At 57.5% G+C, this 20,354-nt stretch overlaps 3 protein-coding genes across 7 annotated transcripts; 1 reads left to right on the top strand and 2 right to left on the bottom strand.

Moving 5' to 3' along the window:
- The first annotated feature begins 298 nt into the window (after positions 1-298).
- On the top strand, positions 299-2,251 carry PPIB (peptidylprolyl isomerase B). The gene is made up of 5 exons (XM_086848876.1): positions 299-478; positions 920-1,033; positions 1,157-1,250; positions 1,633-1,817; positions 1,921-2,251. Exons 1-5 carry the CDS (start codon positions 323-325, stop codon positions 2,041-2,043), a joined length of 672 nt encoding a protein of 223 aa, XP_086705002.1. The 5' UTR covers positions 299-322; the 3' UTR covers positions 2,044-2,251.
- Positions 2,252-2,409: 158 nt separating this feature from the next.
- Positions 2,410-6,745, bottom strand: SNX22 (sorting nexin 22). Of its 4 annotated transcripts, none has more exons than XM_086848878.1 (6): positions 6,271-6,745; positions 3,548-3,631; positions 3,356-3,460; positions 3,155-3,249; positions 2,956-3,032; positions 2,410-2,826 (listed from the first exon to the last, which is right to left on the bottom strand). In XM_086848878.1, exons 1-6 carry the CDS (start codon positions 6,337-6,339, stop codon positions 2,684-2,686), a joined length of 573 nt encoding a protein of 190 aa, XP_086705004.1. In that variant the 5' UTR covers positions 6,340-6,745; the 3' UTR covers positions 2,410-2,683. The 4 variants fall into 4 exon arrangements, with proteins under 4 accessions (XP_086705004.1, XP_086705005.1, XP_086705006.1 ...); XM_086848879.1 differs by having other exon boundaries at positions 2,956-3,029; positions 6,271-6,371; XM_086848880.1 differs by lacking the exon at positions 6,271-6,745 and adding an exon at positions 4,675-4,813.
- Positions 6,746-6,867: 122 nt separating this feature from the next.
- Positions 6,868-18,850, bottom strand: SNX1 (sorting nexin 1). 2 transcript variants are annotated; one of them, XM_086848871.1, is made up of 15 exons: positions 18,696-18,850; positions 15,552-15,654; positions 14,614-14,747; positions 14,032-14,098; positions 12,928-12,971; positions 11,878-12,019; positions 11,340-11,418; positions 11,025-11,100; positions 10,214-10,327; positions 10,018-10,111; positions 8,890-9,095; positions 8,163-8,306; positions 7,765-7,845; positions 7,392-7,463; positions 6,868-7,311 (listed from the first exon to the last, which is right to left on the bottom strand). In XM_086848871.1, exons 1-15 carry the CDS (start codon positions 18,825-18,827, stop codon positions 7,291-7,293), a joined length of 1,509 nt encoding a protein of 502 aa, XP_086704997.1. In that variant the 5' UTR covers positions 18,828-18,850; the 3' UTR covers positions 6,868-7,290. The 2 variants fall into 2 exon arrangements, with proteins under 2 accessions (XP_086704997.1, XP_086704996.1); XM_086848870.1 differs by having other exon boundaries at positions 6,868-7,267.
- Positions 18,851-20,354: the final 1,504 nt, after the last annotated feature.

Genomic DNA, 20,354 nt, shown 5'->3' with positions numbered 1-20,354 from the left:
AGCGGGGACACACCGGAACAAGAAGCCCGGCCCGGCTCAGCTCCCGCCCTCCGGCCGTGCCCATTGGCCACTGCCACCCCCGGTCCCGCCCCTTCCCCATCACTGACCAATCATCGCTGCGATCCGCTCCTGATTGACAGCTCCACGGTCGCCCAGCGAGGGTCAACGTGGCGTGCGCCCGCGCCCCGCCCGGCCGGAAGGCGCTGCCTTCCCCCCCCTGTGGCCGCTGTTGGTCGCGCCCAGGCGGGCGGAGCGGGCGGGCGCGCGGTGCGGGCGGTACCAAGACGCGGTGCGGGCGGGGGTGAGCGGCGGGCGTGGCCGGATGCCGGCGGCGCGGCGGGCGCTGTGGCCGGGCTGCGAGCGGCGCAGGATGAAGGTGCTGGTGGCGGCGGCGGCGCTGGGCGCGGCCTTCCTGCTCCTCCTGCCCGCGACCTCCCGCGCCGACGAGCGCAAGAAGGGACCCAAGGTCACCGCCAAGGTCGGGGGGGGATTGGGAAAGACTCCATGGGGGGAGCCCGCATGGGGCGGGGGAGAGCTGGGCAGGGCGGAGGTTGGGATGAGGGGCCCTGGATGGGCTGCAGGGGTCGGGGATTGAGGGGGCCCGGACGGGGAGGGTGGGGGCCGTGAGGAAGGGAGGGTCCAGCGCGGGGGGGCCGGGGGCAGCTGAACGGGGGGAGGAGGCCTGGGGACAGCTTGGCCCAGCTCCTGGGGCTGAAGGCCGGGCCGAAGGCCTGGGGTGGGTGGGGATCCAGCTGGGGTGAGTGGTGAGGCTGCCAGGGGAGGGGGGCACCAACCAACCTCAGCCAGTGCGCTTTTGAGCCTGGGTGGAGTTGGTGAGTTGGACTTTGGGGGGCTGTATTGGCCCAACAAGGTGAGTCTGGCTCTCCTCTCCCAACCTTCCTCTGCCACCCCCACCAAGGTGTTCTTCGACCTGCGGATCGGTGAGGAGGATGTGGGCCGTGTTGTCATTGGATTGTTTGGCAAGACAGTGCCTAAGACGGTGGAGAACTTCATGGCCTTGGCCACTGGAGAGGTGAGGGGGCCGTGGCACCCTGGGCCTCACCTGGACCTGCTCAGGTCCTACTTGGTGCCCTGGGGCCATGGAGCTCTGGTCTGTGCCTTTGCCTCACTCCATGTTCTCCTTACGCACCTCCAGAAAGGATTTGGCTTCAAGGGCAGCAAGTTCCACCGTGTGATCAAGGACTTCATGATCCAGGGAGGAGACTTCACCCGCGGCGATGGCACTGGAGGTAACTTGGCAGATCCAAGCCACTGTCCTGGAGTGAGACAGCAGCTGCAATTCCAGCCACTGCAGGGCTGTCCCTGGGACAAGCACAGAGCTGGAGCTTGGTGCAAACAAAGATGGGCCTCAAAGCTGAGCTCACAAAGACAGGGCCTCAGAGAAGAACTGAGTGCTGGGGTAACTGGGGTGCTGGGAGCCTCCTGCTCTGGTCCCTTGGCATGACACCCCTGCCCAGCTCCTGGGGTGCTCCCTGCAGCAACCCATGTCTCTTGTATCCCTGTGACATCAGTGCTAGTCCCTGCTCTGGAACTGCTCATTCCCCCACCACCATCACTCCACCCTGACACATTCCACAAGATCACTGCAGCCTTTTTTGTCCCCACCTTTAGGAAAAAGCATCTACGGGGACCGTTTCCCTGACGAGAACTTCAAACTGAAGCATTACGGGCCGGGCTGGGTGAGCATGGCCAACGCCGGCAAGGACACCAACGGCTCCCAGTTCTTCATCACCACCGTGAAGACGCCGTGGCTGGACGGGAAGCACGTGGTATTCGGCAAAGTGCTGGAGGGCATGGTGAGAGATGGGAGAGGGACGGGCTCTGGGGAGAACAGGAGCCGGCAGGGCTTGGCCAAGCTGGCTCTACCTGTGTGTCACACTCTCACACTGCTCCACCCAGGATGTGGTGCGGAAGGTGGAGAGCACAAAGACTGACAGCCGGGACAAGCCCCTCAAGGACGTCACCATCGTCGACTGTGGCACCATCGAGGTGGAGAAGCCGTTTGCCATCGCCAAAGAGTGACGGGACCAGGCCCTGCCAGGCTGTGAGGGGCTGTGGGACTGAGGCTGCCACGCTTCCCCTGCCCTGGGGCCACTGGGTCCTGCTGTGTCCCAGTGCCTGGCCCCTCTCCCTGCTGCCTCCCAGCCAGTGGGACGGGCCACAGGCTGCTCTTCCATCACTTTTGTAAGAAGCACATGCACCAATAAATGTGACCAATGTGTTTTTTAAAGAGCTCCTCTCCTGCCTTTAGAGGGGTGCAGATCGCTCTGCATCCCTCACACAGATGCACCCCTCAACCTTCCACATCCTTCTTCCACATCTTACCCAGCTGGGAGCAGTGCCGCAGTTGGCCCCGAGTTTGCTTTGCAGAATTTCACAGCACAGCACTTTGCCAGTCAGTCAAATCCAGATTTATTGCACCAAAGCCTGGATGCAGAGAGGTTTTCCAGCACCATTCAGGATCCAAAGGCTTGTACTGCAAGCCCAAAACAACAGGGGGGAAGGCAGAGCTCCTGGTCTGGCAACAAAGGCACTTTGTGTGGTGGTGGGAGAGCAGTTCCCAACATCCTTTTGGCTTCTCCCCCATCCTCTTGAATTCTCCCACTATTTCCCTGCCCCAGCCCAGCAAGGAAGAATGAGTTACACCTCAAGGACTCTTTTCTCACCACTGCATCCCCGGGTGCTGGGTGGGTGTCTGGGAGCTCATCATTCCAGAGGCTCGGGGTGCTGCCTGCCCAGGGACACAGCTCAGGGGTGGGTAGAGGCCCTGCAGGACCCCACTGAGGATGGTGTTGGGGAGCAGGTCTGCAAGGAAATGGGGGTGCTGTCATATCTTGTTCCCTCCTGGGCCCCATTAAAGGAGAGGCAGCTCTGTAGGGCCCAGAAGAGCCTTTTGGAGGTTTTGGAGATCTGCTCCATGGCCCTGCTTCTTACCGGTGCCGTGTGGCTGCACGTAGGGATCCGAGCAGAAGCCAACAACGGGGCGCTGCGAGGGCAGGAGCCTGGTGCTGCTGTGGAAGAGGGGACATCAGCCCTCAGCCTGTCCCCACCATCCCCAACCCCGTGTACTCGGGGTACCTAACACAGGGCAGGGGGACAATAACCCTGGTGCTGGCAGAACTCATCTACTCACGAGGGGCTGCTGGCCTTGGGGTTCTGCTGGCACCGCCGCACCTTCAGGAAGTCCAGGACATCCTGGGGCAGCTCCTCGTTGTGGTACAGCACACCCTGCGATGCTCCAGGGGGGTCAGCACCACAAAAACCTGTCCCAAACCCACCACCACGTGCTCCTCCACCCTGGAAACCCACCCTGAACCTGCCGTACACTCCTCACCTGCAGGTAGAGCTCCAGGCCCTGCCGGCGCTGCTCCAGCACTTTGGGCATCCAGTTGGGGACATGGCGTGGGGGGAAGTCGGGGACCTTGCAGGTCTTCTTGATCTGAAAGGAAGAGTGCAGGGCCATCAGGGCAGGCCCCAGAGGATGAGGCCAGGAATGTCTCCTCCCTGCAGAGCTGGGAGCTCTTACCCGCTTGTGCAGTGCCTGGAACTCACTGTAGCGTTTGGTCACCGTGTGCCGCCGACCATTGCACAGCACCTCCACACGAAACACCTGCGGTGGGGACAGACACCGTGTCCTCCTCATCGGCCCCAGCCTTACCATCCTCCTTCTCACTGTCTTCATCACCCTTACCATCCCTCATCATCTTCACCATCTTCATCATCCCCACCACACTCATCAGCCTCACAGAGGCAGCAGGAGCCACTAACTCACACACCTGGGGAGGGCACTTGGGACATTCCACCCCCATTTCTCTGGGGCAGGCAGAGACCCCCACAGCCAATGGGGGCACCATGGGAGCAGGAAGGATCCCCAAAAGCAGAGGGGACACAATTCTTCCGAGGGGAACACAGCAAGGTTCATCCCAGCCCCCACCAAACCCTGCCACAGTTGGGATCCTGGGGCTGGCAGGGACCCCCAGCACCTTGGGGTGTGCAGGGACAGCATGGGGACCTCAAACCAACGGGACAGAGGGAGACAATCCATCTTTCCCCAAGGCAGGTGAGGCCTCCTACCAAGGGATACACATAGATCTCCACCCTCCTGGGCAAGGCAGGAAAAGCCCTTCTTTCCCCACATGGCCAGAGGAAACCCCCAGACCAAAGGTGCCCCCACCCCACTCCCCAGGGCTGGTGGGGATCCCCCAGGCCAGGGACAGCCCCTGCATTCAAGGCTGGGCCCCTGAGGACAGACAAGGCACCTCCATCCACAGTGCCACAGGGGACCCCCCAAGGCCAAGGTAGAAGGGCAGAGGAGCCACCTCAGAAAGGAACCCTGTTGGGACCTCTGCCCACCACCCCCTGGGCCAGGGAGCCATTCTCTCCCTTCAAGGGCTTTGTGTTCCCAGACACAGACAGGGATCCACGAGGACGGCTGGGGACCTCTCCTCCTCAGGGCAGGTGGTCCCATCTGCCCCTCTCTCCCCTCCTCTTTGCCTGGATAGCCAGGATCCGTGGGAGGAGGTGAGGGCTGTGGGAACCCCCCAAGCACTTGGAGGATGTGCAGACACCCTGGTGGGCACATTAAGACTCCCACAACCTCCAGAATCTAGGGCAAGCAGGCACCCTCATGCCCAGAGACAGACAGGGACCCACCAACACCCTGGGGCCAGGTGTTCCCATTCCAGACGTAAAGAGCGCTCTGGCAGGGAATCCTCAGGGGCACTTGGATCCTGCACTCCTGGGGGAAGGACATATCCCTATCCTGGGTGCACAGGGACATGACAAGGACCCCCTGGGAACAGAGGAGAGACCCTCACCAATGATGCCCCTTCCCCACCCCTTCCAGGGGTAGAGGGTCACTGTCTGTCCCTCCCTCTCACCCCAGCTGGGATCCTCTGGATGCAGGCAGGGACAGCCATTCCTGGGCATGTGGGGACAGTGGGGGTAGGGGGGAGAACTTGGGGACAATCCCACCCCCAGGGCAGATATGGGACACACATCTGGGGCAGACAGGGGTACCCAGGTATAGACAAAGACCCTGTAACCCTCTAGGGTCAGAGGGATTCCCAGGGCAGAGGAACACCCCCAATACCAAGGACAGTGGGTGACCCCTGGGCTCCTCTTGGGACAAGCAGGGTTCCACAGTTACACTCAGTCCCTGACACACACGGGGGTACCTTACCGGACACGGGGGGGATCCCCAGAGCAGGACCCCAGGGCGGGCAGGAAGAGCCTCCAACCCCTGGGGCAAGAGGAAGCAGCCCCGGGATGTGGGAAGCCCTGGGGACAAGGCGCCAGGGGCACCCTCGGGGCGAGAAGGAACCTGCGGGACCGACACCCTCCCGAGGTCAAGGGCAGAAGGAGCCCCCGGCAGGGACCCCTGGGGACCTCCCAGCGATACTTGGGGACCTCCAACCCTTGAGGCTGGGACACTTCAGGGTCCCCAGTCCCAGAGCAGGTAGAGCATCCCGGGGAAGGAAGGGAACTCCCAACCACGGGGACTAACAGGGACCTCTCCCCCTTTCAAAGGTAGAGGGTCTGTGCTCCCTCCGGCTGGGCAGGCCAAAATCTCACCCTGCCCATGTCCCCCATCCCCTCCTTCAAGGGCAATGGGTCCCCATAGGCAGCGACAGCTGTGGGTTCCCCCGCCTGGAAGCCCTGGCTCAGAACCCGCCCGTGTCTGTCAGGGACCCTCCCGGGGGGTTCGGGGTCCTCCAAGCCCGGGGTGGGGCCACCCCCAGCCCGGGGGCAGAAGGCAGGAGTCGCGGTCGAGCAGGACACGGGGGCGGTGGGACAGGCAGAGCCCTCCAGCCCCCGGGTTAGGGTGGAAGCGCCGCGGGGCAGGGAGAGAACCCTGGGGAAGCGTGGAAAGCTCCGAGCCCCGCAGGCAGCGGGGACAGGGGCAGGCAGGAGCCCGCACACCCCGGAGCCTCCCAAAGGCAGAGGATCCGTGACTGGCACCGGCAGGGACTCCCTAGGGACAGGCACGTGGAAGACCCCTGGGGCAGAAGGAGACAAATCCCCCCCGGGAGCAAAGGGCGACTCCCCGGTGGGGAGCTGGGGACCTCCATCCTAGGGCAGCTGGGACACCCCAGAGCAGGGACACCTCCCCCCCGCCAGGGACCTGCACTCCCGGGGGCCGCTCGGGGACAAGCGGCGACCTCCAGCCCCCGGGGCAGGAGGAGACACCCTCCTGCAGCCCTCCCCGCAGGCAGGGGCCCCCGAGCCCCGCACAGCCCCCAGGCTCACCGTGTGCGCCCGCTCGGGGCTGCGCGCAGCCGGCGGGGGCTCGGCGGCCGGGATGGACACGGCGATCATGGCCCGCAGGGACCGCCCCGGGCGGGGACAGCTCCGCACAGCCCGGCCACGAGCCCCGGCACAGGGGGAGGGAGCCGCGGAGACGCCGCGGGGACCCGGGGTACAAGGATAAGGGGAAAGGAAAGAGGGAAGTCAGCCCGAGTTGCTTTTTCTTTTTTAACGCAGAAAGAGTATCGGTTTTGATAAAAAGCACACGCGAGGCTGGGGAGGGGGGAAAGGGGCAAAGGCAGCCCCGGGTAAGGGGTGGTAGGAGCACCACACCCGTAAGAGCTTCCACCATGGATTTCTAGGCAATTCCACAAAGTGGGATTGCTATAAAGCCCCGCTGAGCTCAGAGCCTAAAAACGGCTCCCACTGGAAGAAAGGCAGAGAGCCAACGCCTAATCGAGAGCGGGGACAGGTGGCCAGAGCAGCGTCCAAGGTCACCTCTGTCCAGCCACAACACGGGGGAGGCTCTGCTGCTTCCCTCGCCCTCCACAGGATGCACCGTTATCCCTCCCCACTCCCACCCTCAACACCCAGAGCCTGTTTGCCCTGATAGAAGTTTTATTACAGAACTTTAATGGCACTGCAGGAGTAAGATAATTCATTAGAGCCTTAAAACCCAGCCTGAAAAATAGATATTTGCCAGATCTCATTAACACCCTGGCTGCAGGTCTGGTCTGGAAGCAGGAAACTAGTTTCTCTTCAGTAAGAAAATATATGTTGCTAAATGAAAAATATACAGTTAGAAGAGTTACTGGCTCACAAGCTGCTCGTCGTCTGGGGGTGACACCTCTACCAGCTCCACCATGTGGAACGAGGGGCTGCTCACGTGGAAAAGAGGAGGTATAGTGTATATAAAAAAAAAGGCAAAATTCAGGTTTGCTCAGTCCAATTAGGAAATGGCCTTGGCTTCAGGCAGGAACGCTTCCCAGTACTTCACCAGCTGCAGGGAGGAGAGGGAGAGAGTCAGGAGCCTTCAGGATGGAGCTGCAGTGGAGGAGGGTCATGCTTGAGATTCACAAGCTTGGCCTGAACTTGGACACGAAAGCACATCAGGGACCACTCACCTGTTGCTGAGAGTTCAGTAACGTCTCAAGATATTTCATGACGTGGTTTCTGAAGTCCTTAGATTTCTCTTTCTGCAAGAGATGGGCGTGAAGTTGGACCAACCACCAAAACCCTCCAGATTTTGGGAGGGGGAAGGAGAAACCACCAGGATTTTCCTGTTCCTCCTGGGGTGTTATGAGGAGACGAGCACACCGGCCCCAGAGGCTCTTTGCCCACCCAGCTTCACTTTAAGGGGGTCCCTGCGGGGAAGCCCCTCTTATCCAAAAGCTCTCAGCGACACCCCAGTTTGTACATGAGGGGATTTAGGGATGCTGCTGTGCCAGGAGGAGGGGCAGGAGCCCAGGTCAGCCCCAAGGGCTGCCCTAAACGTACCTCAAACCGTATCACTTCCTTGCGGATGACGGCAGAAATCCGCTCAAAGTCCCTTTCGTACTGTGTCACCCGGGACTCCCACTGTGGAGACAGGAAGTGCTGTTTGGGGGCAGGAGAAGGAACTCCTGCTCCCCTCTCCATGGGGGTTTGGAGCCACAACTGTACACATGAGAGGTGATGCTGGAGCAGAGGTTGGTCCTTCCAGCCCTTGTCACCACCTCAGCATTGAGGTCACGGGAGGCAGGACCACCAGCAGCCCCTCCTGCAGCCTTACCCAAGGCTAGCTTGGCCACAGACACCTGTCCCTCCCAGTCAGGAGGAGATCCCCAGCCCAGAAGGTCCCCCACTGGAACATGGAGGGCAGGAACAGAGCAGAGGCCCCATGCTCCATTCCCTACCTCCGAGATCTCATCCTTGGCCTGCTGCAGCTTGTCGGGTTTGTTTGCCCACAGCAGCCTGGCCTCCATCTCCCTCTTCTTCTGGAGCATGGTCTGGGCATCCTGCCACCGTTGCCAGGTCTTCATGCGCTGGTCAAAGGCTCCCTGGAGGGAAGGAGGGGCAGAGGGCTCCTGACAAGAGGACACTGGAGGTCCAGGACCAAAGCTGAGCCAGAACACAGATTGGGTCCTGCTCTGGAGCATCCACAGCTCCCATGTGGACCAAGGATATGGTGTTCTGGCCTCTGTGGCAGGATGTGTTTGGGGCAGGGAGGGATCAGCCTGCTGGATGTGCTACTACAGATGGGCTGTGTGGACTCGATGCCCAAGCTCAGGAGCATCAGGACTCAGGCTCTGCTGCAGCAGGCACTTGGCAGGTCAGTTTTCACCACCTGTACCACAAGTTACCAGCTCACAGCTTCAGCCTTCACCTCTGGAAGGGCTGGTGTCACCCACAAGCCATGAACTTGCTCCACATCCCCTCTGGGAACAGCAGCACAGCCAGGCCTCACCTACAGCCATTTTCCAACCTAACCAGTGCACACCTGGACAACCAGCAAGTTTTCCCTCTGCCTGAAGTGGGATGCCTTGCATGCCCTCTGCTATGTCCTGTGCTTGAGTTTGGAAGATCTCCTGGCACCCCTGAGCCTAAGACAGGTATGAGGAGCAGGAGCAAAGGAGTCCTTACCCTTACAACCGAGAGCAGGCGGATGTAGTCCCCTAGGAGCTCAGCCAGGAGGAAGAAGTCATTGTTAGCCTGTTCATGGTGCAGCTGCTCAATCTTCTCCTCCACCTCAGCCAGTTGGGACAAGGCCCGGGACAGGGCTGTGTTGTCCTCCGAGCTCCCCAGCATGGCCAGACTCTTGGCAAACTGGGCCGTGTTCAATGCCAGCTCTGGGGAATGGGGATGAGGGTCAGGAGACAGGCCTGGCTGCACCAGGAGCTCCCCAGCAGAAGGTTCACCCCTTGGAGCTGACTTTCCATAGCTCCAGGAGATAGCAGCTGGAAGAGCCAGCACTGGCTCAGCCAGAGCTAGCAGCCCCCAGCCATGAGGAGAAGGGAAGCAGCCAAGCAGGAGGACAGGCACAGCTTCACAGGAGTCAGAACATGCAGAGGAAGGAAAACATCCCCACTCCCAGAGAATGTCTCAGAAGGAATAAGGTCAGCTCTGCTCAGGTTTGTTACAGCAGCTTTTAGTCCCATGAAGATGGACGGAGGGAATTGGGGTTGATCAACCTGGAGAAGGCTCCAGGGAAACCTCAGAGCCCCTGCCAATGCCTCCAAGAGAGCTGGAGAGGGACTTGGGACAAGGGCCTGGATGAAGGGGAAATGGCTTCCCACTGCCAGAGGGCAGGGATAGATGGGATATCGGGAGGGAATTCTTCCCTGTGAGGGAGGTGAGGCCCTGGCACAGGCTGCCCAGAGCAGCTGTGGCTGCCCCTGGATCCCTGGAAGTGCCCAAGGCCAGGATGGACAGGGCTTGAAGCAACCTGGGACAGTGGGAGGTGTCCCTGCTCATGGCAGGGGTGGAACAAGATGAACTTCAAGATCCCTTTAGTCCCCAAGCCATCCTGGGATTCTGTGATCCCACAGGACACAGGTTCCCTTTCACACTACCACCCCAAGCTTGTGGAGCTGGACAGAAGAACTGGAGTGACCATTTTACATCTGTCTCCCAGGAAGAAGAGACAGAATCCTTTATAACAGTGTCCCACGTCCTTGGAAGTGTCCCTGGGACAGCTGGTGACCCCCCAGGCACGGGGCAGGGTGTGACTGTCCCAGCCCCGGTGCCAGTGCGCGGCGCTGATCTGGTCACCTTTCCGGTGGTTCACCAGTGTCTCCACCACCGCGTGCAGCTTCCGCAGCCGCTGGTCCTCACATTCCACCTCCTGCAGCTTCTCCTCGAACCACTGAAGGGGTAAAGCCAGAGCTGATTCCCACAGCTGGAGCTGGGAAGAGCCTTTGGCTCCGGAGCGAGGACAGGGACAGCCCAGAGGTGCCCCGACACTTACGAGGTCTGATTCATTCATCTTGATGGTCATTTTACTGACAGCATCCGTGGCCTTGTTGAACATCTTCATGATTCCTGCTCCACTCAAGGTCTGGGTTCCTACTGCTCTTGGGAGCTGGAAAGGAAGGGAAAAGTTTGCTTTGCCTTAGGAGATGGAGCCAGGCTGGGAGGGCTGGGGGTGTTCACCTGGAGAAGAGAAGGCTCTGGGGCAACCTCAGAGCCCCACTGAGTGCCTAAAGGGCCTCCAGGAGAGTGGGAGAGGGACAGGGGACAAGGGCCTGGAGTGCCAGGACAAGGGGAAATGGGTTTCCAGTGCCAGAGAGCAGGGACAGATGGGATATTGGGAAGGAATTCTTAGCTTTGAGGGTGATGAGACTCTGGCACAGGTTGCCTAGAGAAGCTGTGGCTCCCTCATCCCTGGAAGTGTCCAGGGCCAGCAGATGAGGCTTGGAACAACCTGGGATAGCAGAAGATGCTCCTGCCCAGGGCAGGGTGTGGAATGAGATGGGCTTTTAAAGTCCCTTCCAGCCCAAGCCATTCCATGATTCTGTTTTGCCCATGAGGTAACTGCTGAGTGATCTCTTCCTGCCCTTACTTCAACCCACAAGCCTTTTGTTTATTTTCTCCCTCATGTCCAGCTGAGGGGATGGTTCAGCAGCTTTGGTGGGCACCTGGTATCAACACCAGTTCCCACTCCAACTCCCACAGGGTTCTGCCACTTCCTGCTGAGCTCTGTGGGATCCTGCCTCATTAACTGCTCAAGCACCACTTCCTTCAGCGCTTCCAAGGATACCTTACTCCACACCACTGACCTCCTCCTTCTCCAAGAACTCCCTGACATCTGGGTCCTGCAGCATGGTTGGATGGCTGACCACTCTCCGTAGGTACCTGTGGGAGGAACGACTCCAGGAATTACTCTGGCTGTAGAAAATCTGGCTCTGAGCCACCACAGCGACACAGCTTGGTATTTACTCTAGTATAGTGCTGGGGAGATGGAAATCGAGCCAACAACTGCTCTAATGCACCCACCAGTTCTCCTGTCTCCCTGGGGAATTTGGTGAAGGCCAGACCTGCCAGACCCCTCTGAGGTCCCTCACACAGTTCAGGGACAGCTGATGGGGTCATACCTCTCCAGAGCAGCCCGACGTTTTTCTAGGAACTCTGCAGAGGAGGAATCTTCTTTCCCAACTTTCACTTTGGTCATGCCTAGCACAGAAGGAAGATGTGATTAATGAGCTGCTCTAAACTCTACACACGAGATAAAGTGGTTTATTACAGACTACCAGGGTGACAGTGGAGGAGAGGAATCTCACATCAGGAATCAGACTTTGGAGATTTGAAATCTGCTCATACCCAAGGAAGGAGGAATGACATGCAGGAAAGAGGCAAAGCAATAGGCTGGACTCAAGTGAACAGCAATTCAGTGACACCACAGAGGTTTTACTCTTCACCAAGCAGGCAGGGAGGCATCTGTGAACTCCATCAAGGATTTAAGTCCAGAGCTCCAAGTACGGAGCTCCAAGTATGATGCCACAGACTCCAGATTATTTTCCCTGTCAGCTCTGAGACTGCTACAGGCCCATCCTCAGGCACAGAGCTCACCATCAGAAGGGCTCACAGGAGCTGTGCAGGACCAGCACTGGTGCTGAGCAGCTCCTCACTCACCTATGAGGCTCTTCTCGGGCGGCGGTGGGACAATGAACCCGTTCTGGGCATGTTTCTCCGACAGCTTCTCATAGAGCCCCAGGAAGTCACTGAACCTCCTTTTGACTGAGAACTGCTTGCTCCTGAACATCGGCATGCTGGTCTGGGGAAGAGATGACACTGGGGTCACACTCCCCCAGGAAAGCCTGGCCCCGCCAGCTCTGCCTGCTGGCACCTCTGGGATGAAGTGGGACAGTACCAGCTCTGCAAGATGTGAGCACAGCAAGTTTTGGCCCAGGTCTTCCAGAGTTTCCCTCACAGATGCATTCTCCTTGGACGCAGCAGCAGCATTAATGGCATTAAATAACAAGCAGCTGTTCCTGCAGCCATGGGCTGCTTAGTAAGCCCACACCCTAATCCCATCATCCCTGCTCCACACAGGAACAGGGACACACCCCTCAGGTCACCTAAAGACTACAGGGATCACCAGTGCTTTGGACTGAGTTTGCAGAACAGAATTAAGGATAACAAATTCTCCAGTCATTTCTTCAGACGACAGGTTGCCTGTAGCCCAGCAGCTGGAGCAGCTTCCCAGAGCCCAGAGCAGGACTCCAAAGCACCCCAGCAGCTGTATTTCTCATGGAAACTGAGGGGAACAGCTCCTGATGTGACTGCAACTACAGCAGCAGCAGCTCTGCAGAGTGTTGAGCTCAGGTCAGCTCAATCTGATGCTGCTGCTGGCACAGAACCTTCAGCAGCAGCCCTGGGCTCAGGGACTCTCCCAATGCTTGTTATTCCTGCTGCTGCCTCCAATGCTGAGCATCCCTATCAACCAAGGCTGCAAAGAGGTAACTGGCTGTGAGAATAAAGCCAGTGGCCTTTCAAATAGATTCCAACCCCATTCCTCAGATAGGCTCATCCTTTGTGGATTATAACTCCTGAACACAGAACAAGGCATTCAGGCCTCCTGTTTATTTAGGTCACTGCTGGCTTGGCTAAGGACATACAGTCCAGCTGCCTTGAAGCATGGGAAAAACGATGGAAAATGAGACACAGAGGGGTTAGACATACCTGTGTTGACACTTTGTAGGCTACATAGGCATTCATGCCATCCCCTGTGGAAAACAGAAATGAGGTGTTGGAATCACAACATCACCACTTCCCACTATTCCCTGAACACAAAGCACGAGGCTCCCGTCATTTTCCTGCCTCGGTGATCCTGATTTTGAGTCTGATGGAGCCCCTGATCTTCCTGCAAAACCAGAGGCAGCATCCCACCCTGTGGCCCTGGACTCCTGCCCAGCAGCCACTTCCCAACCTGCTTATCCCTCCCCACACTTCCTACGGGAGCCAGCACTGACAATTGGGCGCTTGTTGTGCCAGCAGCGTCTGGGCTGGCTCCACACATCTGCTCAGACCCCAACAATTCGGAGGCTGTGGGGCACATGAAACAGTCTATTCACGGCATGCAAGTCAGGCTGGATGGGGCTGGATCCTGGAACACCACATGCAGTTTGCTCCAGCTCACACAGAAATCCTCTTTCACCTGGCAGTTCATCCGAAGGGCACCCTCCAAGCTCCAGTGCTACTCTTAAGATACATCTGATTTACACCTTCCAGCTCCAGAGATAACAAGCCACAGTGGGAACAAGCTGCCACTTGTGAGGCTGCTCTGCTGGCTGGGATCAGATGTCACCTTGGGTTTTCTGCACTGCAGGAACTTCAACGTGGCTGATCATGACACTCTGACCCCCTTTCAATAGGCAGAAGCCCTCCTGCTTCTTGTTTAGAAGCCAGAGTTGCTTCCCAGGCAAGCCCAAGTTCCAGGGAATGTGCCACAGCATGGAACAATGCACTCAGTTTCAGGTTAAGGGAATTTTGCTTACTCTGTGCCAACTCCACACAGGGCAGTGCTGCCTGGAGGTCATGCCAAGTTGGTCACCACAGTGCCAGGCACCAAGAATCCCAAAAACCTGGCTCTGGGCTTTCCAGAACCTGACTCTGCCTTGCTTGTTCTCACCCTGGGCTTTGTGCAGCATCATTTCTTTAAGGTGTCAGAGGAAGCCCTGGAGATGGCATTCAAGGATCAGGTTTGTGCTTAGAGACCCCAGAGGCCAGAGCTGCAGGGCCAAGCCTGGTTCCCCTGACCTTTAACCATGCAGGACAGGAACTCACCAACTTTCTCCGGGTCGCTCACTCCCACAGTCAGGTCAAATTTGTCCTCCTGCTCCTCTTCCTCCAGCTGTTTGGAGAAAGCACAGAGGGACAACAAGTCAAAACCAGGAAACCAGGCTTCAACCCACCCCAAACCATTACAGTGAACTTGTTCCCATGCCAGGGCACCTCAAGCACCTCAGTCTGGCCAGGATCACTCTATAAAGCCTTCCAGCTCCTCATCGTGTCCAGGCAAGGATCCCAAACTGGGTTTATCATTCCTACCACACTATCTGCCCAGACTGATGCACAAACTGCTCAGCCTCAAGAAGAAATTGCAGAGCTTGGAGTCACAGCTTGGACCCTCAGGACCAGATCCACCACTATTATAACTCTGGAAGCAATCAGGACCTCCACAGGAGCAGGAATGCCACAGGCTGACCTGAGCCCCACTCCAGTGGTATCAGTCTCAGGCTGATGGCCCAAGATAGAAATCAGGGCATTCAATAAGGCAATTACATGTTAATTACATAATTTAAGATTCATGTTTACAGAGCACACAGAAAGGTTCCTGCCAAAGACAGTTTGGAAGACAATTCTCACTTCCTCATAGTTCTTTGAAAGGTTTCTAGAAGAACTTGCTGCTGTGTCTAATGAGGGCACAGGATTGGATGCTTTGGCCACCTCCTTCTTCTGATTGTTCTGAGTGTTGTCAAGGGACAGCTCCACAGTGGCATCTGTCAAAAGAAGTTTGTAAGGGTCAGCCTCTCCCTTGGGGTTTCTGGAAAGGCAATGGCAATATTTTCTGATTCACGGGATGTAGGAAGTAACAGTAATCTTAATTAGCAAAGAAATCCATAGGGAGGATACCTGTAAGCGCTGGGAAGAGCAAAACAAAGCATTACTGCAGTAAGAACATCTGATCAATCCTGCTGGAGAACATTATGTTAATCCAATGAACTTCTTATTCCAGAAGGAGCCAGGCATCACCTCTCACTGATCACCTCCTTGCTGCGTGCTAGAGGAGCTGCACCCTGGAGCAGATCTGCCAAGGCAGATTTTCACCTGTCACATAGGAGGAAGGCTCCTTCCCAGGTCACTTCTCCACCTGAAGGATGTAAAAACCTCCACCTCCACCCAGAATTGACTGGGCTGGGGAATGTCTGTCCCTCCTCATTTTCCCCTGCTGAGGGGAGTTGTGTTTCCTGTTCCTTGGGAACAGTCAGGTCTCTACTAGAGATACATTTTCCACTGGCTCAGAGTCAGGAAAAGGCAGAGAAGGAAAATCCATCAACTCTGAGGAGACACTCACCACAGCAACCGTCATTTTAATCCTCTTCAGCTCCCAAACAGTTAGTCCAGATTATCCTAGAGACCTGATGGAGGCTGCTCCGACCTTCCCAAACACAACACCAGAACAACCAAAACATGTGTTTGTGATGAGGACTTCTGATCTGCTCTTCCTTATGATCTTATTTTGCTTATTTTAGGACTATCACTCCATGCCTGGACTGAGAGAGGCTCAGCACACACAGACTCACCTGCAAATAGGTCCTGATCATCCTGCTCCACATGAACCCCGTTCTCTTTGGAAGAGCTGCTCACAAGGAGAGGAGATTCTTCTTTCGGGGCTGGGGAGTTGCTCTGTGAGAAGATTAAAAGGTCAAAGACAGGTCATTTACACTGAGGGATGGAGGAGCAAACATGTTACCTTCCTTGTCCACCACCCTGTGGCCTTCCACTCACCCTTCAGTATCATCCTTTCTGCCACTTCTAAGGACAACAAGTGTCACACCAAACTCCAGAACCAGTTTCCACCCTGAAAGGACCATCCTGGCTGCTAGGAGCAGGCTTGGGGACAAGGGGACAGCCCACCTGAGAGCTTTTATGCCAACCAGTCCACCCCACCAGAAGACAGAGCTGCTCCAACAGTTCTGCTAGAGATGCCTGCATCGCAAATCCTCCCTCACTTTGCAGGCAGGCAGATATCCCAAGGAAGAAGGGGATGGCAAGTGCTATTCTGTAGGACCCAGCAGAGAACAGAACAGGTCTTTGATGGACAGTAAATGGAGCTCTATTAGAGACTCCAAACCAGCAGCTCCTTGGCACTCTCTCCAGCAAGGAAGCACCATTGGGTCACACTGCTCCTGAAGGAGTGAAGCTGTGCTGAGGCAGCTTTCCTTGGAGGTGGGCTCATGTCTTCGGGTGGTAAAAACAAAACAGCCAAAAGAGCTCCTGTATTTTAGGATGTTTTCCTAGAGGAGGGACTGCTCCCAGCTTGGATCACAGCAGTTAAAGGCACAAGCTATGTTTGTTAGTGATGGAGAGCAGGGAGCAGAGACCCTCCATGCCAATTATCCCCCCAGACCCCTTCAGACTAGTGTCCAAGCCAACGAGAGGACTGGTACCAGTGGTGACCTATGAGGACAGGAGTCACACAGCTCCTCTTCTCCCCCAGGAGATCTTCAGGTTCATAAAGAACCCCACTGCACATGGACGAAGTGGTTTTCTACCACAATTGCTTCCCAGTTTGCCTTAAATTTAGTTCCTCAGGCATGAAAACACCACGCCCTGTTCCTGCTTCTCCATCTTGTGCTACAGAGGAGGCATTGTTAGATCAGCCCATGGCATGACACCAGCCACCTCTGGGGCCAGATTCAGCACCCCACAACATCACATGTGCGGGTAGAGGTCCCCCCAGCAGCAGCCTGACACTCACCACAGGGAAACAGAACTTGTTTGGGAAGAGCTGATCCTTGGGGGCATCCCTAGAAAGGGCTATGGTCACACAGGGATCAAACCTGTCAACAGAGAGATGAGGTCCAGCTCTGGTTCTACTCAGGTCTGACCCAAATGCTTCCTTGCTGGCGATGGCCAGGTGCTGCTGAGCCACCTGAATGCCAGCAGCCAGGCAGATCTGCCTCCCCTGCTTCCCACAAAGTGTTTTCCTAATGTTCAAGGGCAGACACAAGCAAAGCCAGCAGGTCACAAGAACAGGCACATTTTTAGTTATGACAGCGCCTTCCACAACAAAACCAAACACCTGATAAGCTGCTGTGGCTCACCAGCCTCCCCTTCCAGCAGAGGGATGTGTGATTCCCATGAAATTCCATGCCACCCAGTGCTCACCCCTCTTGGTGGGCCACCTCCTGCATCCTCCAGTTCCTCACCAAAGAAAGGTCCTGAGAAGTTCCAGACCATCTCCATGACCTGGTGCCTGCCATAGGTATCAGTACCTTCCTCTTGCAAAGCCCATGGCTGAACTTTCCCAGATTTCCAAACATACAACCCAGCTGCTGTTTTTCCCAGAGTAGTCCGAGGTTCACCCTCACAAAGTCACAATCTATCCACATTGCCCCAGATCTACCCTTCTCCCTGCTGCAAATGGGAAACACGAGCACAACTCACTGGCAGGAGCTGCACCAGAAGCAGGGCAGAGACAGCTCCGGCTTTGTGTCAGTGGCAGGAGCTTGGCCAGGCCATTCCCAGCAGGTTCACTTGGTCACGGCCACAATCTCCTGCTCAAGGCCTCCCTGGGCTAGAAAGCTGCATAATGTTCCTAGAGAATTTCCTGCCACGGACACCAACTCCTCCTGCGCTGCCAGCTGGAGCAGGCAGGCTGGAAAAAGTCTGGATGAAGTGGGCAGAAGCTCCCAGAGCTCAGGGAATCAAACTCCACAGCATTCCAGCCTCCAGGCTGCTGGAAGAGCTTCTGTGGCCCCCCCAGCTGAGATCCCCGCCCTATGAAGATGCTCATCCCAAGGACCAGAGGCCAGTGGTTGGCCAGGAAAATTCAGCTGAGTGGGATCCAGCTTGTGAAAGCACCAGTCAGTGTTTTAACTCCCCTCCTGCCCGCTGGTCACTGCCTGGAGCAAACCCAGGACAATGCCAACAGCCTTCAGCAAGCTGAGCTTCCTGTACAGGAGACTGTCTGGAAACAAGGCATGGCGCTGGCACCCTTCACACCTCCTCCTTCAGCATGGAGCTGTGCAGCAGCACCTGGTTTGCCGAACAAGTACCACCAAACCCTCCAAGACCCTCCTGCAGCCCAGCAGGAGCCCAGCCCTAGTGAGCAGGAGACAGGGCATGCCTCCTGTCATCTCACCCCCCACACCACCCTCAATCTCAAACTGAAGGTACCACGGCAGCCACACCAACACCCTCTGGAAGTTGTGGGGACCAGAGCTGATGATGCTGGCAGAAGGCAGATGAGGCTTCTCCCCCCAGTGAAGCCTCACAAGCTACACAGCAAGGAGACTGAGCTGTGGCTGCTGCTGTAGGACGGTCCTGAGAGACCTTGAAGCCCATCTCATTCCACCACCTGCCACGGGCAGAACACCTTCCACCAGAGCAGGCTGCTCCAAGCTCCATCTAACCCGGCTTTAGGCAGTAGTTCTGCACGAACAGAGAGGCTACAACCCCGGGGAAACAAGCCTTTCCTCACCCCACGGCCACCCTGTGACCCCCACCCGGCCCCGCGGGTCCCTCGCCGCAGCCCCTCTACGAGGTTCCCCCTGAAGGGACAGGAGACCAGAGGCATCACCGCCCCTCCCTTTATTCTGGTGGATTTGCGGGTGTTTCGCACTATTTTCACCAAGCCCGGAAGATGCCCCGGGCAACCCCTCGCACACGGGCCCGGCCCCGCAGCGTCCCCGGGGCGGCGCGCCGCCCGTGGCCGCACTCACGCTGCCGGTGAAGATGTCCTCGCCCTCCGAGTCGCTGTCGGGGGCCTCCAGCCCGCGGTGCTCGGGGAAGGGCGGCGGGCGGCGCTCGGCCGGGGAGGGCGAGCGGGATCCGTGGCCACCGCCCGACGCCATCGCCGCCGCTTCCTCCCGCGCCCGCCCCTCCGGAAGCGCCCGCCACGCCTTAACCCGAGGGGCGGGGCCTCCGCTGCGGACGGGCTTTGGATTGGGCAACGCCCCTGCCCGCCCCGCCCCTGTCGGCAGCGCCAGCCAATGAGCGCCGCCTCTGGCAGGCGCCGCGTCGTCACCATGGAAACGGGGGTGCCGGCCGTACCATTGTGGCGGCGGAAAGAGGGGCGTGTCTTCCCCACCCGGCGGAAGTGAGGGAGCCCAGGCCGCCGTGTCCCCTCAGCGCCCCGGCTGAGGTGGCCGCGGTCCCGCGGCAGCGAGCCCGTGTCCTCTCCACAGCCCGGGGAGTGCTCCCGTATCGCTCAGAATACTCCGGGTTGAGCCCCTTCCCCCCCCAAAGAAAGACCACCCCAGGATGAACCCCGTACTAAGCCACATAACCTAGAGATGTCCCGGCATGAACCCCATGCAACCTCCGAGACACCCCAGAATGAGCCCTGTACCACTCCAGACAGCGCAGGATGAGCCACAGACCTTGAAGATGTCCCAGGATAAGTCCCAGACCCTGACGATGTCACAGGACGAACCCCATACACTAACCCAGACATCCCAGGATGAGCCCTAAACCACTTAAGTTGTCCTAGGCTGAGTCATATACCCACCAGGATTTTGCAAGATGAGCCTCAGACCTTAAAAATGCCCAGAATGCACACAGTAAGACATCCCAGCAAGACATCCCAGGATGAGACCCATACCCACTTCAAAGCATCTCAAGGTAAGTTCTATACCACCAAAAATACCCCAGGATAAGCCTCATACCCTGGAGGTAGACCAGGATGAGCCCTATAACCCCCCAGAACATCCCAGGATAAGCCCTAATACCCTGAAGATGCCCCAGGATGAACCCCATACACCTACCAAAACCTCACAGGATGAGCTCCAGAACCTCAGGACATCCCAGGCTGAGTGCCATACAACCTCCAAGACACCCCAGGATTAACCCCATACTCCCACAAGGCATCCTTGGATAAGTCACATACACACCCCCCAAGAGATCCCAGGATAAACTCTATACCCTCCACGATAGCCCAGGATAAGACACACACCCTGAAGATGTTTCAGGATTAACCCCATACAACACCCAAGACAGCCCTGGCTTAGCTCCATACACCCCAAAACATTCCAGGATGAGCCCCATACCCCCTTTCCCACCCAAGACAGTGACAGCCCAGTCCTGGGTCACCACCATCCTCTAGGGCCAACGATCCCCTCAGGAGAGCACCAGGAGAAGCTGGGCGGGGCAGATAAGACACCCTGGACTTCCATCAGCTCTGGATTAAGGGAGAACATCCAGATGCAGGTGAGTGATCTAGGGGTCATGCAAAGACTAGATTAATTCCTGGGTGCTGCCCCATGGAGAGGGTGGGAAGCACTGGGTGCTGTGAGACACTTGGCTGTGGGACAGGAACAAGGAGATGGTTTTCCTTCTTTTCCCTCAGCTGTCTCCTGTTATGAAGCAGCAAAACCCAACAG

This window comes from Cyanistes caeruleus, chromosome 13 (genome assembly GCF_971803275.1).
Source record: "Cyanistes caeruleus chromosome 13, bCyaCae1.hap1.1, whole genome shotgun sequence".
NCBI classification, from domain to species: domain Eukaryota; kingdom Metazoa; phylum Chordata; class Aves; order Passeriformes; family Paridae; genus Cyanistes; species Cyanistes caeruleus.
The sequence above is the reverse complement of the archived record's forward strand: the minus strand, read 5'-3'. Positions and strand labels throughout refer to the sequence as shown.

Excerpts from the sequence above, each read along its gene's own strand:
- PPIB (XM_086848876.1), top strand. The coding sequence starts at position 323 with ATGCCGGCGGCGCGGCGGGCGCTGTGGCCGGGCTGCGAGCGGCGCAGG. Across the intron at positions 1,034-1,156 it reads TGGCCTTGGCCACTGGAGAG|AAAGGATTTGGCTTCAAGGG; the intron begins GTGAGGGGGCCG and ends ACGCACCTCCAG. Across the intron at positions 1,251-1,632 it reads CCGCGGCGATGGCACTGGAG|GAAAAAGCATCTACGGGGAC; the intron begins GTAACTTGGCAG and ends CCCCACCTTTAG.
- SNX22 (XM_086848878.1), bottom strand. The coding sequence starts at position 6,339 with ATGATCGCCGTGTCCATCCCGGCCGCCGAGCCCCCGCCGGCTGCGCGC. Across the intron at positions 3,461-3,547 it reads TCCAGGCACTGCACAAGCGG|ATCAAGAAGACCTGCAAGGT; the intron begins GTAAGAGCTCCC and ends TCTTCCTTTCAG. Across the intron at positions 3,250-3,355 it reads GCCTGGAGCTCTACCTGCAG|GGTGTGCTGTACCACAACGA; the intron begins GTGAGGAGTGTA and ends GGAGCATCGCAG.
- SNX1 (XM_086848870.1), bottom strand. The coding sequence starts at position 18,827 with ATGGCGTCGGGCGGTGGCCACGGATCCCGCTCGCCCTCCCCGGCCGAG. Across the intron at positions 11,419-11,877 it reads GCCCGAGAAGAGCCTCATAG|GCATGACCAAAGTGAAAGTT; the intron begins GTGAGTGAGGAG and ends CTTCTGTGCTAG. Across the intron at positions 9,096-10,017 it reads ACTGGTGAACCACCGGAAAG|AGCTGGCATTGAACACGGCC; the intron begins GTGACCAGATCA and ends CCCATTCCCCAG.